At 45.0% G+C, this 20,570-nt stretch overlaps 1 protein-coding gene across 1 annotated transcript in view; it reads left to right on the top strand.

Moving 5' to 3' along the window:
• Positions 1-20,570, top strand: part of FN1 (fibronectin 1) — a gene marked incomplete in the record, with an annotated part of 4,425,379 nt that overhangs the window by 474,027 nt on the left and 3,930,782 nt on the right. The window contains 1 exon segment of the mRNA XM_044060668.1: positions 7,119-7,295. Within this exon segment, the coding sequence (XP_043916603.1) occupies positions 7,119-7,295 (177 nt within the window).

The raw sequence follows: 20,570 nt of genomic DNA on the forward strand, positions 1-20,570 counted from the left end.
GCAGAAGTACTTAAAGATGGCGGGAAAAAGCTAAGTCTATGCAAACTGTTAAAGATTTCCTGCAAGTACAGCCTCAAGATTTAGTAGGCTTTGGCCCTCTAAAAATTGGTCCTTTCCTGCCTCTTCCAGGCCTTCTCAGTCCAAACTCAGAACCAGCAGAACACTCAGGCTTCAGTCCCAAGGTACGCACAGGACTAAGCAGTGGGGGGGCTCCCACTTCCAAAGCAGGGAGTAGTGAGACTCCCCCTATGGTAAACTGTCTCAATGAGTTAACTTTGAAACTTCCAAGCCCTTCTCAACGGACTGCTGCTTTAGGGGGAAAGATTGCTCTGCAGGCAAAAAACTGAACTCCTTACCCAGGACGAATGGGTTTTAAATAATTTCCCAAGGATATAGATTCTACTTCTGTACTTTACCAACCCTAAACATTTGGCCAGATCTACCCCTAAATCAGTGGGCAGAGGCTCAAAAGCAAGTTCTCTAAGTACAAGGGCTATTCAAACTGTCCCAGAAGAGGAAAGGGGACAAGGTTTCTATTCGACTTTTCCTGGTGCCCAGAAAAGACGACTCCTGTCGTCCCTTCCTGGATCTCTCTATCCTAAACACTTTTTTGGTGATCCCAAAATTCAAGATGCTAACTTCACCAATTGCTTCCCCAATTGCTTCCTATGCTAGGCAAGGATGCCTGGTTGGCAATACTGGATTTAAAGGAAGACTACCTGCACATTCCAATCAGGGAATCTTGCAGAAGATACCTATGCTTCAAAGCAGGCTTCATGCACCATCAGTTCTCTGCACTGCCCTGTAGCTTGTCTACTGCACCCAGGGTATTCACAAAGTGCCTAGCTCCAGTCATTGCATTTTGAAGGCAAAGAAATATTCAGGTATCCCCATACCTGGACAATTGTCTAATTCAGGCAGAAAGCCAGGACATACTATTGAATCCTCTGGCGTTTGTACAAAAAGTGCTAACCTCTCTGGGGTACACCATAAACAAACACATCTGGTACCCTCACAACAAACTATATTCCTGGGGGCAAGCTTGAACACAACTTTCCAGATTACTTACCTCACACCAGAGAAATATTCATTTGACAGCTTACTTCAAACTAATGGCCACAAGGACCCTGCTATCTGCAAGACAAATACTGCAAGTCTTGGGGTTCAAGGCTTTCTGCATTCTCCTAATTTCATATGCAAGATTGCATACGAGGAAACTACAATGGTATCTAAAAAGCCTATGGTGTCAACATTCTCAAGATCTAGTAGTGATGATTCCTATCCTACCTTGCCTACAGTTAGAGCTCCTTTGGTGGGCAGAGGCCTGCCATCAAAACAAGGGATTCCTGTCATTCTAACCCCTACCGCCCAAACCCTAACAGACGCATTAGAGCATGCATGGGGGGCTCACTTGGCAGGGAAGTGCATTCAGGGCATATGGAACCCAAATCAAATGCACCTGCGCATCAATCCAATGTTAGCTGTACAGAATGCTTAAGGACCACATTCTTCCAGGTCAATTAATGGTAAAGACAGACAACACCACTATTATGTTCATACCCTGTCTGCAGACTAGCCATGACTCTGGAACAGAGCCTTGAGCTACCAATTGCACCTACAGGTTCAATTCCTGACAGGAAAGCTAAATACACTGGCAGACTAAGCAGAAATCTCATGGACCCACACGATTGTTAACTGGAACCAAAGACATTCAACAAGATGATAAATGGAGAAGCCCAGATTGCCCCCCCCCCCCCCTAGAACTACCAATTGGACTATTTCTGCACAAGGGCTCCCCACAAACAAGCTTGGAAAGTGGATATCCTGTCCTTCACCTGGAGAAATCTGTCAGTTTATGCATTTCCTCATCTGCCTCTCCTCTCCAAGATACTACTAAAGATCAAACAGGACAAACCAAGGATGATACTGATTGCACCAGACTGGCCACGCCAACACTGGTAACCCCTCTTACGCAGGGTCACTGTTAGCATCATGGCACCTGCCTCTGACCCCTACCCTGCTGTCCCTGCATAAGGGCCAGATTCTGCACCCTCCGCTTCAAACGCTGAACCTGGCAGCCTGACTAATTACCTGATCTGTTACCATCTCTCATTAAACAAGTGTTGGATGTCATTCTGGAGGCAAGGAGACCTAGTACTAGAAAATTTTATGCTGAAGTGGAAAAGGTTCTGTTCCTGGGAACAAACTCTGGGGATGGGCATAGCAGTGCCCAGTTTACCTCAGATTCTTAAATAATTAACTGAGATGCTTCACAAGAGCCTTTCCTTTTTCTCAATCAAAATTCATGCCTCAGCCATTTCAGCTCATTACAACACAGAACCACCCCTCTTCTCTCATAGTCTGCTCAAGCAGTTCCTCAGAGGGGCCAAAAACTTAAGACCACCCAGGAGAGTTCTTACTCCAGCCTAGGACCTTAACTTTGTATTGGAAAAAATGTACTCTAGCTCCTTTTGAGCCAGCTGCAAATGAGCTGAAATTCCTTTCTTGGAAAGTTACCTTCCTTTTAGCTATCACTTCAGCTAGAAGGGTGTCTGAATTGCAAGCCATTATGGCAGTGGAGTCTTTCATGGGGACAGGGTGTCCCTCAGGACCAATCCAGTGTGGCTCTTAATCAGTCCATTCATTTGCCAACCTTTTCTAATCCACAGAACAAAGGGGAATGGTTACTGCACTCCTTAGATGTGCATAAACAACTTTACATTTTACTTGGACAGGACTAAAACCTCTCAAAATCTGAACAGCTGCTGGTGGCATTTGCTGCATAGGGGAAGGCCATTTCAAAGCAAAGTATTTCCAAATGGATAGCACACTGCATCCATTTCTGCTACAAGCACCATGGAAAACCTACCTCACAGGGGATCAGTACCCATTACACTAGGGTTACCTCTACAGCATTTCTCAGGGGAGTTCCTACCAGAGACATCCTGGAAGCTGCATCCTGGAGTGTTCTGTACACACCTTCACCAAGCATTACCACTTGCCTATTTTTTCTAAATCCAGACCTGGATTTGCTACAGCAGTCTTACAAGGCCTGCTAGCTTGCCCCAACACTTTTTGACTGCCTCCACCCTTCCTCAGCTTTAGGAATCAACCCAAGTGTGATAACTGCAACAGTGAAACATGAACATCGTACAGTTGTGTACACTCATCATAAATGTAGATGTTGGTGTATTCAGTGTTGCAGTCCTGGTTTCCCTCCCTCCAACCTCCTGGCTTTCTCTATCCTTTCTACCGATCCTCTTGAGGGCCATATTTTATGGCGGGGGTATTTTCTTTTTACTGGAGGTGTTGCACACCATTTAATCTATTCCTTTTTTGGGGGCTCCTGACATTTGGGGCAAGAAAAACTGATGTAATGGTGTCTGCTGCATGTTTTATATCCCTGATGACCTGACATCATGGAAGAGGCGACTGCATCCGATGCAGAAATACCAAGACTGTGGTACTCTTGTCTGCCTGCAGGTAGCCCTCTGTCGGCCCTTTTTCCCCACACCCTGCTGCCCAGACTCACCACAGATGCATCAGACTATGCTTGGGGTGTACACCTGGATGGCAAGTGCATAAGAGCCAGTGGAGCCCACAGCAAATCCCCCTGCACATAAATCAAAAAGATATGATGGCTGTGCAGCATGCCTCTACAGCTTTCAAACCCCTCAACTCTCTAGGGGTTCTCCTGATAGAAACAAATTCCACCACTGTGATGTGGCACATAAACAAGCAGAGAGGGACTCGCTCCTACTCTCTATGCAGGCTGGCCAGGACGCTTTAGCTCACAGCTTCTTCCATGCAACTACACCTGTTAGCACAATACCTACCACGCTCTCTCTTCTCCCTGGCAGACCAATTAAGTAGAAACCTTTTGGACCCACACGAGTGGCAGTTCAACAGCAGTACCTTCCTAATTGCTCAGAAATAGGGAACCCCAAAGGTTGACCTCCTTGCCTCCCACACCAACCATCAGCTCAGCAAATTCTGCACCAGGGAGCATCACTGCATGGCTTGGTAAATGGATGCCCTGTCCTTCCCCTGGGTCAATCTCTCGGTTTATGCCTTTCCTCCCCTATTCCTCATCCCCAGGGTTCTGCTCAAAATAAGGGAGGAAAAACCAAGGACCATTCTTACAGTTCCAGACTTGCCCCAAAAGCACTGTGGTATCCCTTGCTGCACAGCCTGTCCCTACTGCCTCCATGGCATCTTCCTCAGATTCCAAATCTCCTAACCCAGAGGGAAGGTGAATTAATGCATCTCCATTTGCATACACTCCATTTGGTAGCCTGGCTTATTCCCTAACTCCAAACCAATCGGCCATCCTCAGTAAACAGGTTCTGGATGTTATCTGTGAGGCCGGATGCCTTAACACCAGAAAGTCTTATGCAGTTAAATGGAAAAGGTTTTGCACCTGGATCCAGGCTAAGGGGCCCAATTCGGCACAGCCCACCATCCCTGTCATCCTAGATTACTTAACTGACCTACTACAGTGATCTTTCTCCTCAAAATTCATGCCTCTGCTTTCTGCTCATTTTCCCACTGAGCAGCCCCTTTTCTCACACCCTTTGATCAAATAATTCATCAGAGGGGCTAGCAACTTGAGGCCCCCCAGAAGGACACCAACACCAGCTTGGGACTTTTTATCTTGGTAAATCTCACCTTGCCTCCTTTCAAACCAGCTTCTTCTGCAGAGTTAAAATTTCTCTCCTGGAAGACTGCCTTCCTTCTGGCCATCGCCTCAGCCAGAAGTCTGAGCTGCAAGTACTTAAGGCTGTGGAACCCTTAATCTTCCATGCAGATAGGGTATCCCTCAGAACTAACCCATCATTCATGCCCAAGGTGGTGTCCAGTGTGGCTCTCAACCAATCCTTTCATTTGCCCACCTTCTCTCTGAATCTTCAGCACAAGGGGGAAATGATTCTTCTCTAGATGTGCACAGACAGCTCGTACTATCTGGACAGGACTAAATCCTTCAGAAAGTCTGATCAATTGCTGGTTAGCTTAGCTACAGGGGCAGAAGGCAAATGCAGCTCCAAGCAAACAATTTTCAAATGGTTAGCACACTGCATCCATTTTGCTACAAATGGCATGGTAAGCCTCCCCCTCAAGGTCAGGACACACTTCTCTGAGGAAAGCTGCAGAGGTGGAGGCTGCTCTGGCGGAGTCCCCACCTGGACGTCTGTTCACACTTATACCAAGCATTGTTGCAGTCTTGCAGGGCATCCTAGCCAGCCCCTAGCTTCCTTGGCTGCCTCCACCCATTTCTTCCATTTTGGAAATCCTATCCAAATGTGATGACTGCAACAGTGAAACACGAACATAGTACAATTGGTACACTTACCATAAATGTAGATGTTGGTGTATTCACTGTTTTAGTCCTGGTTTCCCTCCAACCATCCCCCTTTGTTTCTCCTTTTGTTACCATTCTCCCTTGTTCTCCTTTCCTTACAAGGGACATATTAGTATTTATTTTCAACTGGTGGGTTTCTTCCACCAGAGCCTGCCCTCCTACTTTGGGGGCTTCTGACAGATTATGGCAAGAAAAACTGATGTAATGGTGTCTGCAGCCTTACTTTATGCCACTGACCTGACGTCAGTCCTCAAGCAACGGCAACTGACGCAGAAATACTAAGTCACTGGTATTAGGATCAGCCGAGGGCTACCCTGGCAGGGATAACCCAGATGTGATGACTGCAACAGCAAATACACTCTAACATCTACATTTATGGTAAGTGTACACAACTGCTGATTTTACCTAGACGAAACTAAGCCCATCAGAAAATCTAACCAACTTTGTATCTTTCCACCCTAGGGCCCTGGGCAATTTCCTGCTTGATTAGAAAAACTATCTGCTACTCCCACCATGGCAATAACCTACCCCAGAGAGTAAGCTTATTCTACTAGGGCCGTGGCAACCACCAAAGCCTACTTCAAAGGTCTAGACAGTCTCCGTGGAAGCAGCCAACCTGGTCCACCATACACTACAAATTGGACCATGTCTCCCGAGCCCAGGCAGGGCTTGCTAGAGCAATCCTGCAAGGCTTTGTGGAATCTGCTACTTCTGCTTCCATCTTAAGCTGTGATACTCTCCCACACTAAGAATACTGCAACATAGGAATATAAGGGCCTAGAATAGTTATGTAAAGTCTTACCGTAACTATAGATGTTCTCTTCCATGTTGTAGTATTCCTTCCCACCCACCTACCTCCATTTTATTTTTTACTATTGACCTATCTGTAGGGCACCCTGAGACACCCTCTGGACTATGGTCAGACTAGCCAGCAAATGGCTCTTTGCATCTTTTGACATCACTTGATACTCTCTATTGGATTGTCCAACTGGGCATTTAAGTTCTGAGGTCTGTACATGCAGACGTCACATTTAAGGTCCATGGTTTATGGCCCTAAGTGTGACGTCCCATGTACCCAGCCAGGCTTGAGGTTGTGTAGGAGCTGACATTCAGGTCGCCTGAGGCAAGGAATCCCCACACTAAAAATACTGCAACATGGAAGAGAACATCTATGGTTAAGGTAAGATTTTACACCACTATTCTTTCCAGCACATAGTAATCTCTTAATGCAGACTGGTATTCTGTATGAAAAATGTTAAGGCTGTGTGGAATACACTACCCAGCCACATAAGTAATAACTCTACTACACAGTTTTAAAAAAAAAAAAAAAAACTCCTGAAAACCCATTATGCAAACAAATTGCTATGCTCCTGTTACTCACCAGCTTAAGTACATACCAGTGTATTATGTGGATACTGTTGTGATACCAGTTCCCTGGTAAGGCTGTTACTCTGATCATACCGCAAAGATTCACTACTTTTGCAGTTTACTAAGACCTATTATGTTGCTGGCAACCATTACTTCTTGCCAGAAACTTAACATATGCTGATATATCTTTTACTACATTGCATGTTTTTATTTTTAATTATGTATGTTTTGAATCTTTATTTTCTGTTTTGAATTTTTTTTGTGCTGAAATTTTTCTTGTGTATTGTATTTGGGAGATTTTCTCCCTGGGCCTCTGCTGAAAATGGTCCTGTGTCCAGTTGGAATTTCCTGGTAAACAAATGTTTAGTTAGGATTTGTTTCTGCTTTTTAGGCTCTTCCAGGCCCCCACAAGTCCATCCTGTGATTCCTCGACTTCCAGTCTTTCCGGAGCGTTGTATTACTGATAGTGGAGTGGTGTACCATGAAGGCATGCAGTGGCTGAAACCACAGGGTAGCAAGCAGATGCTTTGCACTTGTTTGGGAAATGGAGTTAGCTGTCAGGAAATGGGTAAGTGCATTTTGCTTTAGAATACAGGTTGTGCAGAACACTAAGTAAACGTTAGACTTGAATTTTACAAGCTTTTTGTAAAATGCACAGGATAAGGGATGTTTATTGTTCTGCAATTAATATCTGCAGCAGATGTTCTTCATCTCACATTGCTGCAGTCCTTACACTTGGGTAGTCCGCTGTCCTCGGTCGGCCCGAATAACAAAGTATAAGGCTGACGTCGGTCAAGGCGCATTAGACTGACATCAGGACGTCAGGGTACAAATGCGCATGACCGACGTCATATCCTCAGTCTTTTTTGCCGCATGGTCCGATGCAGAAGCAGCGTTGCAAGTGCCGTTCGGAGTTCTGAAATTTTTCGAATTCGGAGTTTCAGACAGAGTCAAAGTTGGCTAAGTACCCCGTTGGGGAATATTTTAGTTTTTTCATGCCTCAGTGGTTTACCGGATGTCAGAAAAAGTGAATAACTGTATTTCTTGTGGGAAACCGATACTGCATAGAGATTATCATACTTTGTGTATTCCTTGTTTAGGGCCTGAGCACGACATTGTTGGGTGTCGCTTTTGTGCTAGATTCAATAAGCGCACTATTAAGAGAAGGTTAGATTGTGACAGGTTAGTCTTCGGGAAGCGGTGCAATTATAATATGCCGTCGGATGCTCCGACGTCCGCTTCTTCGAAGAAGCGCAAGGACAAAGCAGCTAAGCCCAGGCGAGAAGAGCTGTCCGTACCGGACGCCGGCTCTTTAGAGGTGTCGGTGGAGCCGGGGGTTCCGCCGGAGGTTTCTCTGGAGTCCCAGGGGGAGACTTTGTTGTTGCAGGATGTGGCCTCTCAGGAGGCAGGTCAGGCTGAAGGGGCCTCTCAGGTTACTGTACTCCCCTCCCTTCCTAGGGTGGTTAGGCCTTCTTCTGTTTCCAAGGCTTCTCCCAGAGGCAGGCCAGGTTTAGCTTCAGTTGGTGTCACTCCTAGTTCTTCAGGATCTGTGCCCAAGAAGCATATGCTTAAAATGGCAGAAGATTTGATTACTTTGACTAGAGGTTCTTTGCCCCCTCCTGATAAGAGACCTAGGGTGGAACCTGAGTTGGGGAGTTTTGAGCAGGCTTCGGATGTTTGAGTCTTCGGCTGAAGACTTACAGGAGTATTCTCCTTATTCTGATTCTGATGTGGATGATTCTACTCCTTCTGCTTCTCCTCCTGAGGATTTTTCTTTTTCAGAGACTCTTCATTCCATGAGGGAGCATTTTAAGTGGGAAGGTCAGGACTTCTCTGATTCCAGGAAAAGGCTTAGGGAATTTTTGTTTTTACCCCAGCATAGGCCTTTGGCTATACCTCCTGTTCTGGATGTTGTGGAAGATGTGTTTGCAGAGGCTTCTCTTAATCCTGATTCTTTGCCTCCTGCTCCTGTTAAACCGGATAGGTATTACAGGGTGCCTGAAGCTCATAAGTACCTTTTTAAGAGTCCTAGGGCAGACCCAGAAACTGTTAGTCAGGGGCCTAAGGGTTTTAAGGCTTCTGTTGTTAAAAATCCGGTTCCTCCAGATAGAGGCCAGGGCTTTGGATAGATGGGGAAAGAAAGTCTATACTTCTTCCACCCTTGCTATGAGGGCTTTGAATTGCCAGTTTCACATGTTGAAATACCAAAACTATCTACTTTCTCAATTGAAGTCTAAGGTAGATGCTCTGGCGGAAGTTATTGAGTGTAAAGAGTTACAAGATTTAGTACATGTTTCGGAACAGGTGGGTAAGCATTCTTTGCTATGTGGTTTTGATGCTGTACAGGCCTCGTCTAGGGTAGCTGCCACTGGGTCAGTTCTTCGCAGGCACGCCTGGCTGAGGGATCAGAATTTATCTGACCATGTTAAGACAAGGATTTTAGATGCTCCTTTACAATCTGATGTGTTGTTTGGTTCACCTGTTGAGGCAGTCTTAAAGAAAATGGAAGACAAGGCTAAGTCTATGCAGACTGTTAAAGATTTTTTGCAGGTTCAGCCTCCGAAGTTTAGTAGAAATTGGCCTACCAAGGGTTGGACGTATCCTTCTTATGATTCCCAGTCTAGGGGTAGATCTAGACGTGGTAGGGGCAGAGCTCAGGGCTCTTTCAGGCCTAGAACAGGGAGTTCACCTGCACAGTCTTCGGGTGAGGGCAGGGGTCAGTCCTTTCGTAAACAGACCCAATGACCTACCTTTTCAGCTGCCAGAGCCTTCTAGTCTGGCAGCACCTTCGGGAGGAAGGTTGGCACTTTTCAAGGAAAATTGGAGTTTAATTACCCAAGACAGATGGGTATTGGATATCATACACCAAGGTTACAGGTTTTATTTCCATACCTTGCCTCCTTTCAAAGGCATGCCAGATGTTCCTCCTCAGCAAAGAATAGAGGCTCACAAACAAATTTCTCTGTTGCTTCAAATAGGGGCCATACAGCCAGTCCCTATGCCAGAAGTGGGCCTAGGATTTTATTCTCGCCTGTTCCTAGTACCAAAGAAGGGGAACACGTGGAGACCAATTTTGGATTTATCTATCCTCAACACTTATCTGGACATTCCCAAGTTCAAAATGTTGACGTTACAACAGCTTTTACCTCTGCTGGGCAAAGATCATTGGATGGTAACTTTGGATCTCAAGGAGGCTTACCTTCATGTTCCTATCAGACTGAGTTGCAGGAAGTATCTGCGTTTTGGCTGGGACTTCTCATTATCAGTTCTCTGCATTGCCCTTTGGCTTATCTACTGCGCCCAGAGTGTTCACGAAAGTTCTGGCTCCAGTGATAGCTTTCTTCAGGCTAAAAGGAATTCAGATCTATCCTTATTTGGACGATTGCCTGATTCTGGCTCAAGGAAGGGACGAGCTTCTTCATCACTTGGAATATGTGATAGCAGTGCTAAGATGCCTGGGGTATTCTGTGAACGAAATAAAGTCCAGTCTAGTACCCTCTCAGGACATGTGCTTTCTGGGTGTAAGACTGAATACAGCATCCCAGATGGCCTTTTTGACCCCGGACAAACAAAAGAATCTTTCCCTTTACTTTCATCAATTGTCTCATCAGTCCAGGCTGACTGCAAGGACAGTCCTTCAAGCCTTGGGGTTCATGGCATCTTGTATTCTGGTGCTTCCTAATGCCAAACTGCATATGAGGAAGCTACAATGGTATCTCAAATGTATGGACGCAGCACTGCCAGGATCTGGACACTGTCATTCAAATAATACCTTGCATTCAAAAGGAATTTTTGTGGTGGGCTCAGGAATGTCACCTAAACAAGGGACTCTGTGACCCGGCCAGAGGCGAGTCAGATTCTAACGACAGATGCCTCAGACAAAGCTTGGGGAGCTCATCTAAATGGAAAGTGGATACAAGACAAGTGGCCTGCCAGACTACAACATCTACATATCAACTTGAAGGAGATGTTAGCAGTCCAGTTTGCATTAATAGCTTTCAAGGATTTACTTCTTCCAGGGCAGGTGTTGATACTAACAGACAACACAACTGTCATGTGGTACATCAACAAGCAAGGGGGAACACATTCTTATCCTCTATGCAGGCAAGCAATGATTTTGTGGGAGACTGCTCTCAGTTTACAGCTAAATCTTCAGGCAAGGTTTCTGCCGAGCACAGAACTCCTTAGCAGATGTGTTGAGCAGACGAATTATGGATCCCCACGAGTGGAAATTGGATCCTCATGTATTTCAGAAATTGACAGTGTCATGGGGAACTCCAGACATAGATCTGTTCGCTTCTCCCCTAAACCACCAGCTGCCAAAGTTTTGCACGAAAAGGTTTCATCCCACAGCTTGGAAAGTGGATGCTCTTTCTTTCAATTGGAGCAATCTTCATGTGTATGCCTTTCCACCTCTGCCTCTCCTCCCAAAGGTACTTCTAAAGGTCAGACAGGACAAGCCAAGGATGATTTTAATAGCTCCAGATTGGCCTCGACAGCACTGGTACCCATTACTGAGAAGTCTGGTACGGGAGCCTCCATGGCCTTTGCCTTCGATTCCACACCTGTTGTTTCAGGAGGACAGTCATTTGCTCAATGTCAAACTTCACTCTCTTCACCTAACAGCCTGGCATATTCTGTTTTGAACCATAGAGGGTCTCAACTTCCACAGCAAGTTTTGAATGTTATTTTGGAGTCTAGAAGGCCTAGTACAAGGAAAGTGTACGCAGATAAATGGAAGAGATTTTTATTTTGGAGTGCAGCAAAGGATTTTGATGTTTCTGAGCCTAATTTAAGTGTTGGTCTTCAATATCTTACTGAGTTACTGGACAAAGGTTTGTCCTTCTCCTATTAAGGTTCATGCTGCAGCAATTTCGGCTCACTATGACTGTGACCCACCATTGTTTTCTCATCCTTTGTTCAAGCAATTTCTTAGAGGGGCAAAGAATATAAGACCCCCACGTAGAGCTCCTACTCCTGCTTGGGATCTCAATTTTGTGTTGGAGAAACTCACTCAACAACCTTTTGAGCCTGCAGCTACTACTGAGTTGAAATATTTATCATGGAAGACTGCTTTTTTGTTGGCCATTACCTCTGCAAGAAGGGTTTCTGAATTGCAGGCCCTTATGGCGGTTGAGCCTTTCTTAATTTTCCATAAGGATAGGGTATCTTTGCGTACTAATCCTTCCTTTATGCCTAAAGTGGTTTCTAGTGTGGCTTTAAACCAAACTATTCATTTGCCTACTTTTTATGCAAATCCCCAAAATAAAGGGGAAAAGATTTTGCACACTTTAGATGTACACAGGCAGTTGCGATATTATTTGAGCAGAACTAAAGGGTTCAGGCAGTCTCAGCAGTTATTTGTTTCTTTTGCTTTGAGTTCTCAGGGCAAGCCTGTGTCAAAACAAACTATTTCTAAGTGGATTGGGTTTTGCATTGCTTTCTGTTATTCCCATCATGGCAAGGAGATTCCAGCTGGGATTAGGCCTCATTCCACTAGGGCTACTGCCACTTCGACAGCCTTTTTAAGGGGGGTGGCAACTAAGGATATTTTGGAGGCAGCTACTTGGAGTTCAGTGCATACTTTCTCTAAGCATTATCACCTTCCACTTTACTCTAAATCTAGGGCTGGTTTTGCCACTGCTGTTTTACAGGGCATTTTGGCAGCTCCTGCTTCTTTATAGTTTTGCCATCCTCCCTTATCTCTGCTTTGGGATTCTACCCAAGTGTAAGGACTGCAGCAATGTGAGATGAAGAACATAGTACAGTTTTGTACCTACCATAAATGTAGATGTTCGAAGATCCACATTGCTGCAGTCCAATTTACCCTCCCTCCTTCCCCTCTGTAGTTTGAGGCGGTTGTGTGGGTTGGGTTGTAAATATTGTGTATATTGTATATATTGTACATATTCTTATATTAGTGCAAGGGTGGTTGGTTGTTTGCTGTCTTTTGGTTTTGACCTTTCTTTGTAGGGTCTTCTGACATCTGGGGCAAGAAAAGACTGAGGATATGACGTTGGTCATGCGCATTTGTACCCTGACGTCCTGATGTCAGTCTAATGCGCCTTGACCGACGTCAGCCTTATACTTTGTTATTCGGGCCAACCGAGGACAGCGGACTACCCAAGTGTAAGGACTGCAGCAATGTGGATCTTCGAACATCTACATTTATGGTAGGTACAAAACTGTACTTTTTGTCTATTTTTGTTTTTGGGAGGAAGTCCAAGCCTTGTGCTTTCCTGTAAGACCTGTACAGGTTTTGTATTGACATTTTGTAGGACCCAAGTCTTGAGAATCACACCGGGCTTTAGACCACTTAAGTTTTTCTGTGAGTACGTAGCCTAGTGTAGTGACCTGTTATCAGTCATAACTTAAGTCAAAGGAGCACTTTTGCTGTAGGGTATCTAATGAAAGTAGCAGCAAGTTTCAACCTGACATTAGTCTTGCATTGTTTGACAAAGTAAGTACTAGTGCAGCTGCAGTCCTTGGTAACTTCCATGTCATAAATGGACATTCACCTGAGAATGCCTGCCTATCCAAGCCAACTTCCAAAACTTCAGATGAAAGCCAGCCTGCATAGTAAACATAAGGTTTTTTGCTTTCTACTAATCCCTTAAGAACTGCTTGCATTTATACTTAGTCATATTTGGTACATTACCTGCATCTTTCCTTTTAACAAATTTATTCAAACAATAACATTGCACAATTTCTGTATATCTTTAAACCTCATCTTGACTTCTGAAAATTATTCTGCATATATTACCACAAATCAAATTTGATGTAATTTGCTGCTTTGAGTTTCTAACGATCCTACACTTTATCTTTACAATACAAAATGCTTCAAATGTAGTTGATTTGGGTTTAGCTTTCCATTATCTATTGTTTTTCGGCAGTCACCAGAATTAAACTTTAGGCCTTACTATGTCTAGAAATTCAGGATGTCCTATTACTACGTTGCAGTATTCTTGGTGGGATTTCCTGCCTTCAGGCAACCCATACGTCAGCTCCTATACAAAAGTTTCAGCCTGGCTGTTGCAGCTGCATGAGATGTTACATGTAGGGCCATAAACCAGGGACCCTATGTGAGATGTCTGCACACAATCCTCAGAACCTTTCAGCCGCAGACTACTTTGCATCGTACGATTGGTTTCCAAACGTCTGAGAATAGATAAGTAACCCTGTTGGACTTTATGCATTAGTAATTTGCATATCTTTCGCATTGTAGTATTCAGCTGATGTCAGCAAAAAAGGGAAAGTGCTAATGTGGTTGCCAGATTCCCCACAAGGATGCCCATGGCAAATGCATTTTCTGCTTAGACAGGAAACATTACCATAATGCCTGCCTTATTTGTAAATCTTTTGCGCTTAAGACCTTGCATAGTAATCGGTCAGCATTAAACCTTTAATTAGAAAACCAGCGCCTCAAACAGCTGGCTCTCAGGATGGATCCTGCTTCGGATGCTGCCCAAGAACCTCTGTGTCATAAGGCCAAGATGCTCGCCTGCCGCTTTCCACTCTGATGCTCTGCCAAATACCGATACAAGAGTTGAGCATTCGGCAGATTAGTCACATCCATCGACCTCCCTCAGAGGCTGCTGCACAGCCAATGGACAGCACATCCATGGAGCTTTCTCAAACACAGATGCCTGTCTGTCAAGGGAGAACCAGATTTGGGGGGTCCTCTGGGATACAGACCTCAGACACAGCTGCTGCCAAACCCAGCTGTAGACTCCAATCCAAAAGAAGCAGAAAACTAAATGTATTTCACCTGCTTCTGAAGCCCCTCCAGACTGGGATACCTTAACCCCTTTTATGCAGGCCTTTATGGCCCTTAGGCCTTCTGCCTCACACAACTAAATTACTTCTGCTAAGCCCTAGGCCTACCTCTGTTACTATTCCTATGGCTCCCTCCCTGAGGAAGAACATGAATCTACATACTCTTCCTCAGACAAACCCATCTCTTGTGCATCCCAGATTGCTTCTGTCAAGTAATATCACTATCCTGATGAGGGCTCTGTGGAAGGGTCTTCACCTGAAGACATTACATTTGGTGAAACCATCACCAAAATGAGACTACTTCAAATGGGATACTTCACAGATGGCAGAAACCCCCCAAAAAATACTCTGAACTGCTGCAAGTGGAGTCCCCCTCCCCTTCATTTGTTCCCCCTGTTCTTACTGCATACTTGGATGCATTTTCTGCAGCATCCAGAACTCCTGACTCTCGGCCCCCTGCACTTAAGCACCTAGACCAGGTGCCATAGAGGAACAAACATTTCTCAAAAGCCACCTTTAACAGACCCAGCAGTAATTGCCACTGCCCCTGATGCAGTCTAGGTTGCTGCCTTCCTATTGCCTATGGATAAAGATAGCAAATCCATGGATAGGATAGACGAGGTGTACACTTCCTCCACTTTGGCCTTCAGAGCCATTAACTATCAAACACACGACCAAATATGTCCTGGACTTAGTATCCCAAGCCAAATCTATGTTGGCCTCTTTTCTTGACAGTCCCATTAAAACTGATATCTCCAAATTATCCTTGGCACTACAAGTGGCTAGACACTCGAGATGCAGTTGCGATGCTGCAGAAGCTTCTGTTCGCTCTGGAGCGTCAGCATCTGTCCTTAGGAGATATTCTTTGCTTAGACTGCAAAATCTGCCAGAGTACTTAAAGTCCAAAATCTTGGATGCTCCCCTGGATTACAACTTCTTCTTTGGAAAGCAATCTGCAGACCTATTTAAGAATCTGCAAGAAAAAAGCAAAGATGTTCTTCATCTCACATTGCTGCAGTCCTAACACTTGGGTAGTCCGCTGTCCCTCGGTCGGCCCGAATATCAGAGTATAAGGCTGACGTCGGTCAAGGCGCATTTGACTGACATCAGAACGTCAGGGTACAAATGCGCATGACCGTCACATCCTCAGTCTTTTTTGCCGCATGGTCCGATGCAGAAGCAGTGTTGCAAGTGCCGTTCGGCGTTCTGAAATTTTTCGTATTTGGAATTTCAGACCGAAGTCAGAGTTGGTTAAGTACCCCGTTGGGGAATATTTTGTTTTTTTCTTGCCTCAGTGGTTTACCGGATGTCAGAAAAAGTGAATAACTGTATTTCTTGTGGGAAACAGATACCGCATAGGGATTACCATAATTTGTGTATACCTTGTTTGGGACCTGAGCACGACGTTGTTGGGTGTCGCTTTTGTGCTAGGTTTAATAAACGCACTATAAAGCGTAGGTTGGATTGTGCCAGGTTAGTCTTTGGAAGCGGTGCAATTACAATATGCCGTCGGATGCTCCGACGCCGGCTTCTTCAAAGAAGCGCAAGGACAAGGCAGTTAAACCTAGGTTAGAGGAGTCGTCCGAACCGGACGCCGGTTCTTTAGAGACGTCAGTGGAACCGGTGGTTCCGACGGAGGCCTCTATGGAGTCCCAGGGAGAGACTGTGTTTTTACAGGATGTGGCCTCCCAGGAGGCAGGTCAGGCTGTAGGGGCTTCTCAGGTAACTGTACTCCCCTCCCTTCCTAAGGTGTCTAGGCCCTCTCTTTCTGCTTCCAAGGCTTCCCTAGAGGCAGGTCTAGTTTTGCTTCTGTGGGTGTCACTCCTAGTTCTTCAGGTTCTGTGCCCAAAAGCACATGCTTAAAATGGCAGAAGATTTAATTACTTTAATTAGAGGCTCTATGCCCCCTCCTGATAAGAGGCCTAGGATGGAACCTGTGTTGGGGATTATGAGCAGGCTTCGGATGTGTCTGAGTCAAGACTTGCAGGAGTATTCTCATTATTCTGATTCTGATGTGGATGATTCTACTCCTTCTGCTTCTCCTCCTGAGGATTTTTCTTTTTCAGAGACCCTTCACTCCATGAGAGAGCATTTTAAATGGGAAGGTCAGGATTTCTCTGATTCCAGGAAAAGGCTTAGGGAATTTTTGTTTTTACCTCGGCATAGGCCTTTAGCTATACCTCCTGTTCTGAATGTAGTGGAAGATGTGTTTGCAGAGGCTTCGCTTAATCCTGATTCTTTGCCTCCTGCTCCTGTTAAACCGGATAGGTATTACAGGGTGCCTGAAGCTCATAAGTATCTTTTTAAGAGTCCTAGGGCAGACCCAGAAACTGTTAGCCAGGGGCCTAAGGGTGTAAAGGCTTCTGTTGTCAAGAATCCGGTTCCTGCAGATAGAGGCCAGGGCCTTGGATAGATGGGGAAAGAAAGTTTATACTTCTTCCACTCTAGCCATGAGAGCTTTGAATTGCCAGTTTCACATGTTGAAATATCAAAATTATCTCCTTTCTCAGTTGAAATCTAAGGTGGATGCTCTGGCGGAAGGTATTGATTGTAAAGAATTACAAGATTTAGTGCATGTTTCTGAACAGGTGGGTAAGCATTCTTTGCAATGTGGTTTTGATGCTGTACAGGCCTCGTCTAGGGTGGCTGCCACTGGGTCAGTTCTTCGCAGGCATGCCTGGCTGAGGGATCAAAATTTATCTGACCATGTTAAAACTAGGATTTTGGATGCCCCTTTGCAATCTGATGTCTTGTTTGGTTCTCCTGTTGAGGCAGTTTTAAAGAAAATGGAAGACAAGGCTAAGTCTATGCAGACTGTTAAAGATTTTGTGCAGGTTCAGCCTCCAAAGTTTAGTAGAAATTGGCCTACTAAAGGGTGGACGTATCCTTCTTATGATTCCCAGTCTAGGGGTAGATCTAGATGTGGCAGGGGCAGAGGTCAGGGCTCTTTCAGGCCTAGGACAGGGAGTTCTCCTGCACAGTCTTCGGGTGAGGGCAGGGGTCAGTCCTTTCGTAAACAGACTCAATGACCTACCTTTTCAGCTGCCAGAACCTTCTCGCCTGGCAGCACCTTTGGGAGGAAGGTTGGCACTTTTCAAAGAAAATTGGAGTTTGATTACCCAAGACAAATGGGTACTGGATATCATACATCACGGTTACAGGTTTTATTTCCATACCTTGCCTCCTTTCAAAGGCATGCCAGACATTCCTCCTCAACAAAGAATAGAGGCTCACAAGCAAATTTCTGTTACTCCAAATAGGGGCCATACAGCCGGTTCCTATGCCAGAAAGGGGCCTAGGATTTTATTCTCGCCTGTTCCTTGTGCCAAAAAAGGGGAACACATGGAGACGGATTTTGGATTTGTCTATCCTCAACACTTATCTGGACATTCCCAAGTTCAAAATGTTGACGTTACAACAGCTTTTACCTCTACTGGGCAAGGATCACTGGATGGTAACTTTGGATCTCAAGGAGGCTTACCTTCATGTTCCTATCAGGCTAAGTTGCAGGAAGTATCTGCGTTTTCGGACTGGGACTTCTCACTATCAGTTCTCTGCATTGCCCTTTGGCTTATCTACTGCGCCCAGAGTATTTACAAAAGTTCTGGCTCCAGTGATAGCATTCTTCAGGCTGAAAGGAATACAAATCTATCCTTATTTGGACGATTGCCTGATACTGGCTCAAGGAACGGACGAGCTTCTTCGTCATTTGGAGTATGTGATAGCAGTGCTAAGATGCCTGGGGTATTCTGTGAACGAAATAAAGTCCAGTCTAGTACCCTCTCAAGACATGTGCTTTCTGGGAGTAAGACTGAATACAGCATCCCAGATGGCCTTTCTAACCCCGGACAAACAAAAGAATCTTTCCCTTTACTTCCATCATCTATCTCTTCAGTCCGGGCTGACTGCAAGGACAGTCCTTCAAGCCTTAGGGTTCATGGCATCTTGTATTCTGGTGCTTCCCAATGCCAAACTGCATATGAGGAAGTTGCAATGGTATCTCAAAAATGTATGGACACAGCACTGCCAACATCTGGACACTGTCATTCAAATAATACCTTGCATTCAAAAGGAATTTTTGTGGTGGGCTCAGGAATGTCACCTAAACAAGGGACTCTCTGTGACCCGGCCAGAGGAGAGTCAAATTTTAACAGATGCCTCAGACAAAGCTTGGGGAGCTCATCTAAATGGAAAGTGGATACAAGACAAGTGGCCTGTCAGACTACAGCATCTACATATCAACTTGAAGGAGATGTTAGCAGTCCAGTTTGCATTAATAGCTTTCAAGGATTTACTTCTTCCAGGGCAGGTGTTGATTCTAACAGACAACACAACTGTCATGTGGTACATCAACAAGCAAGGGGGAACACATTCTTATCCTCTATGCAGGCAAGCAATGATTTTGTGGGAGACTGCTCTCAGTTTACAACTAAGTCTTCAGGCAAGGTTTCTGCCGGGAGCACAGAACTCCTTAGCAGATGTGTTAAGCAGACAAATCATGGATCCCCACGAGTGGAAACTGGATCTTCATGTATTTCAGAAATTGAGTGTGTCCTGGGGAACTCCAGACATAGATCTGTTAGCTTCTCCACTAAACCACCAGCTGCCAAAGTTTTGCACAAAGCGGTTTCATCCCACAGCTTGGAAAGTGGATGCTCTTTCTTTCAGTTGGAAAAATCTTCATGTGTATGCCTTTCCACCTCTGCCTCTCCTCCCAAAGGTACTTCTGAAGGTCAGACAGGACAAGCCAAGGATGATTTTGATAGCTCCAGATTGGCCTCGACAGCACTGGTACCCATTACTGAGAAGTCTGGTACGGAAGCCTCCATGGCCTTTGCCTTTGTTTCCTCATCTGTTGTCCCAGGAGGACAGTCATTTGCTCAATGTCAAGCTTCACTCTCTTCACCTAACAGCATGGCATATTCTGTTTTAAACCATAAAGGGTCTCAACTTCCACAACAAGTTTTGAATGTGATTTTGGAAGCTAGAAGGCCTAGTACAAGGAAAGTGTATGCAGATAAATGGAAGAGATTTTTATTTTGGAGTGCAGCTAAGGATTTGGATGTTTCTGAGCCTGATTTAAGTGTGGCTCTTCAATATCTTACTGAGTTATTGGACAAAGGTTTGTCCTTCTCTTCTATTAAGATTCATGCTGCAGCAATTTCAGCTCACTACGACTGTGACCCACCATTGTTTTCTCATCCTTTGTTCAAGCAATTTCTTAGAGGGGCAAAGAATATAAGACCCCCACGTAGAGCTCCTACTCCTGCTTGGGATCTCAATTTTGTGTTGGAGAAACTCACTCTACAACCTTTTGAGCCTGCAGCTACTGCTGAGTTGAAATATTTGTCATGGAAGACTGCTTTTTTGTTGGCCATTACCTCTGCGAGAAGGGTTTCTGAATTGCAGGCCCTTATGGCAGTTGAGCCTTTCTTAATTTTCCATAAGGATAGGGTATCTTTACGTACTAATCCTTCCTTTATGCCTAAAGTGGTTTCTAGTGTGGCTTTAAACCAAACTATTCATTTGCCTACTTTTTATGTAAATCCCCAAACTAAAGGGGAAAAAATTTTGCACACTTTAGATGTACACAGGCAGTTGCGATATTATTTGGACAGAACTAAAGGGTTCAGACAATCTCAGCAGTTATTAGTTTCTTTTGCTTTGTGCTCTCAGGGCAAGCCCGTGTCAAAACAAACTATTTCTAAGTGGATTGGATTTTGCATTGCTTTCTGTTATTCCCATCATGGCAAAGAGATTCCAGCTGGGATTAGGCCTCATTCCACTAGGGCTACTGCCACTTCAACAGCTTTTTTGAGGGGGGTGGCTACTAAGGATATTTTGGAGGCAGCCACTTGGAGTTCAGTGCATACCTTCTCTAGGCATTACCACCTTCCTCTGTACTCTAAATCCAGGGCTGGGTTTGCCACTGTTGTGTTGCAGGGCATTTTGGCAGCCCCTGCTTCATTATAGTTTAGCCATCCTCCCTTACCTCTGCTTTGGGATTCTACCCAAGTGTTAGGACTGCAGCAATGTGAGATGAAGAACATAGTACAGTTTTGTACCT

Source organism: Protopterus annectens, chromosome 2.part0, assembly GCF_019279795.1.
Source record: "Protopterus annectens isolate FY-2018-M chromosome 2.part0, PAN1.0, whole genome shotgun sequence".
NCBI lineage: Eukaryota > Metazoa > Chordata > Ceratodontiformes > Protopteridae > Protopterus > Protopterus annectens.